An 8,494-nucleotide genomic window follows, 5' to 3' on the forward strand; every position below is an offset into this window, starting at 1 on the left:
ATTATTTTTTTTTTTTTTGAGACGGAGTCTCGCTCTGCCACCCGGGCTGGAGTGCAGTGGCCGGATCTCAGCTGACTGCAAGCTCCGCCTCCCAGGTTCACGCCATTCTCCTGCCTCAGCCTCCCGAGTAGCTGGGACTACAGGCTCCCGCCACCTCGCCCGGCTAGTTTTTTTGTATTTTTTAGTAGAGACGGGGTTCCACCGTGTTAGCCAGGATGGTCTCGATCTCCTGACCTTGTGATCCACCCGTCTCGGCCTCCCAAAGTGCTGGGATTACAGGCTTGAGCCACCGCGCCCGGCCTAAAATTATTATTTTTAATGGTGGTTCCAATTTGGGTTTGGGGGGTTGATTTTGTTTCTGTTTGTTTGTTTTTTGAGACAGGGTCTCTCACTCTGTTGCCCAGGCTGGAGTGCAGTGGCACAGTCACAGCTCATTGCAACCTTGACCTCCCTGGCTCAAGCCATCCTCCCACTTCAGCCTCCTGAGTAGATGGGACTACGGGCACCCGCCACCACACGCAACCCAGCTCATTTTTTATTTTTGTTGAGATGCTGTCTTGCTTTGTTGGCCAGGCTGATCCTGAACTCTTGGCCTCAAGCAGTCTTCCCACCTTGACCTCCCAAAGTGCCAAGATTACGAGCGTGGACCCATTTTGTTGTTGTTGTTTTGTTTTGTTTTGTTTTGAAGCAGGGTCTTGTTCTGCCACCCAGGCTGGAGTGCAGTGCTGCGGTCACGGCTCGCTGCAGCCTCGACCTCCTGGACTCAAGCGATCTTCTCACCTCAGCCGTGACTACGGGAGTGATCCACTAGTTAATTTTTAAAAATAGCTTCCCAGCAGTTTGCAGTGTCAGATTTATCTTAAAGGAACACATTCTTTAAGATCGTTCTAAGAATTCGCCTCTGAAAATTTTCTTTCCCTATTTATTTATTTTTTTCAGATTACGAAGAGACTATCCATCTATCTATCTATCTATCTATCTGACTATATGCATCTTACAAAATGCAAACATTTCAGAAAGTGAAAATCCCCCCACAAGTCACTCCCCAGAGCTGAGCCCTTCTGTCTTCTGTCTCTGAGTCGTATTTGTACGTGACTGTCTCTTGGTTTTTCCGGTGTAGATATTACATATGAGCTTCCTGTATGGAAATTAAGGATTTAGCTTCCTCCCTCCCCATCCCAGTAAAGTTACATCACCATGTTTGGTTTACCTAGCATTAGCATTTTCTGTATTAGAACTGTGTAGTGATTGTAACACTTAGCCATTTCCTTCCTTGTACTTTTGGCTTCTTTCCCTCACACTCCCCCTGCTCTTGGAGTTAATAATGGCCTTTTCTCCCTTTACTGTGAGGGCCTTCCTCTGGGGCCCCTCTGACCACAGGATCGTCTTCTCCATCATCCTGGGAATCCCCTCAGGAGGTGGTGGTGGAGAGAGGGCTGTTTCCTGAGTCCCACGTCTTTCTCTTTCCTGATTTGTTCCTTTGTTTTACTAGAGTACATCCTCCAGTCGCTTCCTGGGAAAGGGCACAGGAGAGAGACTTTGCATTTATTTAGTTATTTAAGAGACAAGGTCTCACTTTGTCGCCCAGGCTGGTACTTCTAGGCTCAAGCGAGCCTCCTGCCTCAGCATCCCGAGTAGCAGGGACTACAGGTGTGCACCACCACGCCCGGCTAATTTTTGTATTTTTTGTAGAGATGGGGTCTCGCTGCGTTGCCCAGCCTGGTCTTGAACTCCTGTGCTCAAGTGATCTGCCCACCTCAGCCTCCCAAAATGCTGGGATTACAGGTGTGAGCCACCTCACCTGGACCCCTGGTTCCTGTCCACACTTCTGGGACTGGCTGTGCCTGCAGGCCTCTGAGCTGAGTCTCTCACGCCTCTCCTTTCCTTTCTCTCTCTACTTTCCGGGAGATTTTCTCCAGTCTCTCCTTCCATCCTTTCTTGGATTTGTATGTCTCCTCTTTTGAGTTCTTATTTTTTGAGAGTGTGTTCTTGCTCTGCAGGTGTGCTTTGCTGCTGCTGTCACTGTCTTACAGAGACAGCATCGTTACCTCTCTAGGGACGGGAACCACGTCTCGTCTCCTCCCGGGCTCCCATAGGTTTCCCTGGGTCCCTCTTCTCTTCTGTTTTGCACCATGTCCCACCTGTTAGAAGCTTCGTCAATCCACAGATGTGCCTTGGCCGGCTGTTCTGTTTAACAGCAAGGTCCTAAAAACCCTCTTAGAGTGGCTGGTGTTGGAGCAGGGGCTGGGGCAGGGACTCCGAGCATTCTCCTCTGCAGGGAGGTTCCCCCAGGAGGCTTCAGGCGCTGCCTTGGGACGCAAAGGACATCGCAGACCCCTGCGGCCTTCTCGCCCCTCCACTGCCCACAAGGTTCCGTCCCAGCCGCTTCCTCCAGCCCCTCCAGGCGGGTCCCATCTGTGTCTCTAGGGCTTCAGGAGGGATCAGGTCCCTTCTGGCAGAGCACTGCCCTCTCTGGGCCTGCCAGAAGCGATAACCATCCCGACCCCAGGCCTCTCAGGGTGGCCTCCACCTCAGCGTAGAGCCAAGGGCATTGAGGGTGCACTGGAAGGACCACAGCCCTGTGCCCCAGGGAAGGCTTGTCTTGGGCTCTGGGGACAGAGCCCAGCTGGCAGCTCCAGAGGTGGATTTAGGTCTGTCGTTGGATTTGCCTTTCTCAGCGTGACTTCTCATGATGACGCGACCCAGCGACCCGTGTGTCCCACGGCCCGTCCATTCCTCTCCAGTCTCCCTGCACTGGCGTGTCCTGGGTGGTCCCAGAGGCGCCTTCTAGGCCCGGTCCCTGGGCACGGTGGAGGCTGCACGTGGTGGGCCAACACGGGCTTGTCCCCACGAGCCCAGCTCCGGGAGCCCCCCATGCAGGATCCTCCGGCTCTCTCACCTGAGGCAGAAATGTGACTTGGGAATTGTCTTCCCTATAAAGGAAGCAAAATCGGGGCCTGGGGTGAGCCGCTTACTGTGCTTCTTCCCACTCTCAGCCTCCAATCGGGGGGCACAGGCATTTGATTCCCGCGTCATCTGTGGGCTGTCGCTGTCCAACCTCTGCGTCCCACACCCAGGCAGCTAGGGACTGGGGGTCCTGACTGAGGCCTGGGGTACTTAACCCCACAAGGAGTGATTCCCTGTTTCCTGGAATTGAGCTGGGGGTCCCTGTCGGGGAGCAGTGGGGTCCCCTCAACTTTCTGCTCTCTCTCATTTCCCGCAGGAGGAAACGTGTGCATGTGTATGCCGTCATTTTCAGCATTCTTTTTTTTTTTTTTTGAGACGGGGTTTCACTCTTGTTGCCCAGGCTGGAGTGCAGTGACGCAATCTCGGCTCACTGCAAGCTCTGCCTCCCAGGTTTACGTGATTCTCCTGCCTCAGCCTCCCAAGTAGCTGGGATTACAGGCGCCCGCCACCATGCCCAGCTAATTTTTTTTTTTTTTTTTTGAGATGGAGTCTCACTCTGTTGCCCAGGCTGGAGTGCAATGACGCAATCTCGGCCCACCGCAACCTCTGCCTCCCAGGTTCAAGCGATTCTCCTGCCTCAGCCTCCCAAGTAGCTGGGATTACAGGCACGCGCCACCATGCCCAGCTATTTTTTGTATTTTTTAGTAGAGACAGGGTTTCACCGTGTTAGCCAGGATGATCTCGATCTCCTGACCTCATGATCCACCCTCCTCGGCCTCCCAAAGTGCTGGGATTACAGGCGTGAGCCACCACACCTGGCCCAGCATTTTCTTTAGATTGCTAAGGGAGTGTTTCCATGGACTCTTGGCATCAGACACAAGATGTCTTGATTAGTTTCCCAGACGGCTCCAAGGCCCCTGGCTTTGGAGCTGGGTGTCCCATCCCACCTTGGCCGGGCACCCTCGGTCGGACCTGTCTTCCCCCAGAGCACTTTACCAGCCCTTAGCGGCTGTGAGGCTCAAGCAGCCTCTGCTTCCTGCCTCCCTCAGCTGCAGGCCTGGTATCAGGGGCCTTGGTATCAGGAGCCTCGTACCAGGCACAGCCGCATGGCTGAGGCCCACCTGCAGAGGACAGCTGAGTGCGGCTTGTTGAAAGGTGGACTGCTCCGAGGGCTGGAGGGGCCGTGTGAACAAACACACATGGTCCCTCAGCCCAGGTGGCTGGAGAACCTCCAAAACTGCGGCGACGAACCTGTCCCAGCTGGAATGACGCCAGGATCTGGCAGCCCAGGCCAGGTCCAGTGCTGGGGAACGTGGTGGAGAGACCACCCTCCTCTCTTCCCTGTGTTTGAGCCAGGTTTTGACAACCTTTATTATTTCCACTTGAAATTATTATCTGGGGAATGACAGCCTTTCCTGTGGGTTTTACTCCATGAGGTTTTTTGTTTGTTTTTTGAGATAAGGTCTTACTCTGTTGCCCAGGCTAGAGTGCAGTGGTATAATCATAGCTCACTGCAGCCTCGACCTCCTAGGCTCAAGCCATCTTCCTGCGTCAGCCTCCTGAATAGCTGGAACTGCAGGTGTGCACTACCATGCCCAGCTAATTTTTTTAAATTTTAAAACTTCATTTATTTATTTACTTTTAGAGACAGGGTCTTGTTCTGCTGGAGTGCAGTGGCACAATTATAGCTCACCGTAGCCTCAAACTCCTGGGCTCAAGCGATCCTCCTGCCTCAGCCTCCTGAGTAGCTGAGACTACAGGTGCACACCACCACACCTGGCTAATTTTAAATTTTTTGTAGAGATGGGGGTGTCACTGTGTTGCCCAGGCTAGTTTCGACCATCTGTGCTCAAGCGATCCTCCTGCCTCGGCCTCCCATATTGCTGGGCTTTCAGGCATGAGCCACCGTGCCTGGCAGACATGAATTTTCTAGGATCTTTTGCAAAACAACTGCTGGGAACAGGAGCAGGTCCCTGCCACACGTGCTGGACTACCTGTGGATTGGGAGGTGGGGGTGCCCCTCGTTGGTCCTCAGGAGGATCCAGAAGCCCGCCTGCCACCTCATGGGCCTCGGACAAGATTTTCCGAGCTGATTGGCCATTCCCCAGCCTGTGGCCGGAGATCAGAGTGTATCTGAGTGACACCTCGGCTCAGTGGTCCCAGCAAGGCCTGACATCTCAGTTCTTCCTGCTGAGTCCCAGGGGGATATCCAGTGGCTTGGGTCTGCAGCCCCTCCAGCCATGAGGCCATCCTGCCTCGGCAGGGAGGTATTTGGTTCCCAGAGGCCCTTGACAAAGCTGATTTTGGGGGCTGTGTGCTGTTCTCAGTCAAAACCTTTCTGTGCCCTTCGCACCTTCTTGTAAGCTTGGGTTTTGTATTTTGGGTTCCGAACTAAATTCAGAAAGTTTCCTTTTGACCGTTGCTATCTCTATCGAGCCATTCGTGGGTGTTCATTTAAATTTCGCCATGTGCGGAACTTACCTATCTCTGCCGTATTTGGGGAACCTGTTGGAAGAGAGAACAGGAATTCCAGATCAGAGTCCTTAACGTTCCATGTGGGTGACACTGAGTCATTCCTGACAATGCCCCAGGCCTGAACTGCTCATTAATGTCAGCTGCCAGGTTTTTCTGAGCCACAGGATTTTTTTCATTCATCCCCCTGCTCCATCCAAAAAATGTTTCTTGAGTCCCGCCTGCACCGAAGGGGGCGCCTACTTAGCCTGAGGTTTAGAGATCTGAGTCTTGTGCCTGGACAGTTGGGGAAGGATGTTCCAGACAGACGAAGCGGCAGCAAGGCGGGAGGAGGAGAATGGACCTTCTGGATGGTTCTGGGTGGCCTGCAGGGGAATGCAGCCAGGGAGCGTCCTGCCCGCCACAGGGGCTCTAAGGCGGCTGAGGGGGGATGTCAGCATCACAGGTGGGCAGGGTCCAACCCAGGACGGGGCCAGGTGGGTGCCCATGAGCTCAGGACAGTGGGAGCACTTTCTCTCAGGAGGTTTTGCACCCACTCTTCGTGTTCTCATTGGCTTTCTCTGAATACCTGTAATAGAAATCATTTTCAGAAGCAAAACATCGCCGTGGTTTGCTAACCGAAGCCCGCCTGAGTGAGTTAGGGAAGCAGGCCAGGGCGCACCCCTCAGCTGGACGGACGCAGCCTCCTGCCCACGGTCCTGGCCTCAACCCAGAGCCTCACCTGCAGCCGGGGGTGTCGGTCACTCCGGGACACCTGGGTTGCTCCAGCCTGGGAGGGAGAGGGGATGAGGGCAGGGGTGTCTCAGCAGCTCAGGGCAAAACCGCAGGGGTCGTCTCTTCCTGAGGGCGGTGTCTCCAGGAGAGCCACCTGCCACTCCTTCATCCTGCGGGGCGATGGCACCTCCACAGCCCCTTTCCAGCGTCTGCCTCTGTGACTGCACGGGGTTGTCCTGGGCCCGAGCCTTTTCCCACAGCGCCACCTTGTGGACACCTGTGCAGGAGCCAGCAGCCCGCAGAGGCTACCTGCTCCAGATGCACCTGCTGTAGGGGTGTGTGTGGGAGGAGCTGAGGAGGGGCCCCCACAGAGCTGCCTGACCAGGTGCTGCCCTGGGCCCTGCACAATGGCAGGAGGAGGGCCTGCAGCACTCTCAGTCCCCAGGCAGAAGTCACCACTGGAAGGAAACTTGGCTGCCACGTCCAGCGTCTCGTCCCTGACGCTGTGTGGCCTTGGCCGGGCAGCGTGATGGCACTTAGGATTGGAAAGTGCGAGCTTCTTCCCCACAGCCCCACCCTCTGGGTACGTCCTGAAGCCCTGTGTCCCACAGGGGCCCCCTTTTCAGAGCCATGAGCTTACAGTGTCCTTCTCTCTCCTCAGCGTCCCCAACTCCTGCCCAGCCAGTCCACGTGGTGCCGGCTCCTCCAGTTACCGCTTTGTGCAGAACGTGACCTCAGACCTGCAGCTGGCAGCAGAGTTTGCAGCAAAGGCCGCGTCGGAGCAGCAGGCAGACACGTCCGGAGGAGACAGCCCCAAGGTCTGAGCCCACCTAGAGCCGTGATGCACGTGGTGACCAGGATCGGGCCATAGTGACCCAGTGTGGGCGGCACAGACAGCCCAGGGCCCACGGGCATGTGCTTGAGGTGGTCTCAGCCCACAGGGAATGGAGCCACAGCTGGCCGTAGAGACCAAATCATCCCCGTTGGTCATTTGCTGGTGACAGGGGTGGCACCATCACCGAGGGCCCCTCCCGCTACGCTCCTTGTTCATTTGCTGCTGGCATCCTGGCGTCAGAGCCTTCATACAGCCCTTGAGAAGGATGGCACTGTCCCTATAACTTTGTGTCTTAGTTCGTTTCTGTCCAACAGCGGTTTTCAAATTGATTTGTGGAAGAGGTGAGAAATTCCAGAATTAAATTATAATAAAACCGAAGTTTTCCTTCCCACGAGGCAAAAACGGCTGTTCCTAGTTGAATGCAAGCACATCAATGGGATTATTTGGAGGGCACCGGGACGGCCTTGTGGGAAGGTTCCTCCCTGTCACCTGTGACGGGTGGGTGGAGCGGACTCGGGGACCTTGCTGGAGCTCATCCCGTGAGCCCTGTCTCTCCGCAGGACGAGTCAAAGCCGCCGTTCTCCTACGCGCAGCTGATCGTGCAGGCCATCTCCTCCGCCCAGGACCGGCAGCTGACCCTGAGCGGGATCTATGCCCACATCACCAAGCATTACCCCTACTACCGGACGGCCGACAAAGGCTGGCAGGTGAGGCCAAGTCCCTGGGGCTGGACCACGTCTAAAGGCCCTTGGAACGTGAAACTAACAGGCGCATCGCTTCCCTTAAAACAGAAAAGAGGGCCGGTGAGGGAGCTCATCCCTGGAACCCTAGCACTTTGGGAGGCTGAGGCAGGAGGAGGATCAAGACCAGCCTGGGCAACATAGAACCTCTTTTCTACTAAAAATTAGCTGAGTGTGGTGGTGCACACCTGTGGTTCCAGCTACTCGGAGGCTGAGGTGGGAGGATCGCTTGAGCCCAGGAGGTGGAGGCTGCAGTGAGCTATGATCACACCACTGCACTCCAGCCTGGGAGACAGAGAAAGATCCTGTGTCTAAAAAGAAAAAAAAAATTTTTTTAACTAAGAAAATGAATATAAAAGAGGGATGTTTTCACAGACGGCATATGATACATCTGACAGCACTGTGATACCATTGTATCTAAATACTCTTTTTTATTAGTTCTCTTCTTCTGAACCCCAGAACTGAGAAGATAGGTCTATATCTTGTTAGATTTTGTGCTTGCTGTGCCTTACGATCCCATGTTAAGTTGGAAAAATGCACCGTATACTGTTAATAAAACCGTCTGCATGTCTGAATTGTGGATGGGATTGTAAGAGCTTTGTCCACACCAGCCATGACTGACGCATGTTGCATTTGCCTGTATTTTCTCCAAAGTCAGTGTAGCACATCCACTAGTTTTGTTTTGTTTGTTTGTTTTTCGAGACAGGATCTCACTCTGCTGCCCCGGCTGGAGTACAGTGGCGCGATGTCGGCTCACTGCAACCTTTGCCTCCCAGGTTCAAGCGATTCTTCTGCTTCAGCCTCCCAAGTAGCTGGGACTACAGGC

The 8,494-nt window shown here is 54.4% G+C and overlaps 1 protein-coding gene across 1 annotated transcript in view; it reads left to right on the forward strand.

Annotated features, from left to right (window-relative positions):
• The window catches only part of FOXK1 (forkhead box K1), a 35,645-nt gene that overhangs the window by 19,501 nt on the left and 7,650 nt on the right, over window positions 1–8,494 (forward strand). The window contains exons 3-4 of the mRNA XM_011957006.1: window positions 6,755–6,911; window positions 7,489–7,635. Coding sequence (XP_011812396.1) covers window positions 6,755–6,911; window positions 7,489–7,635 — 304 coding nt within the window. The remainder of the gene's footprint in view (window positions 1–6,754; window positions 6,912–7,488; window positions 7,636–8,494) is intronic.

Source organism: Colobus angolensis, unplaced genomic scaffold, assembly GCF_000951035.1.
Source record: "Colobus angolensis palliatus isolate OR3802 unplaced genomic scaffold, Cang.pa_1.0 Scaffold43, whole genome shotgun sequence".
NCBI classification, from domain to species: domain Eukaryota; kingdom Metazoa; phylum Chordata; class Mammalia; order Primates; family Cercopithecidae; genus Colobus; species Colobus angolensis.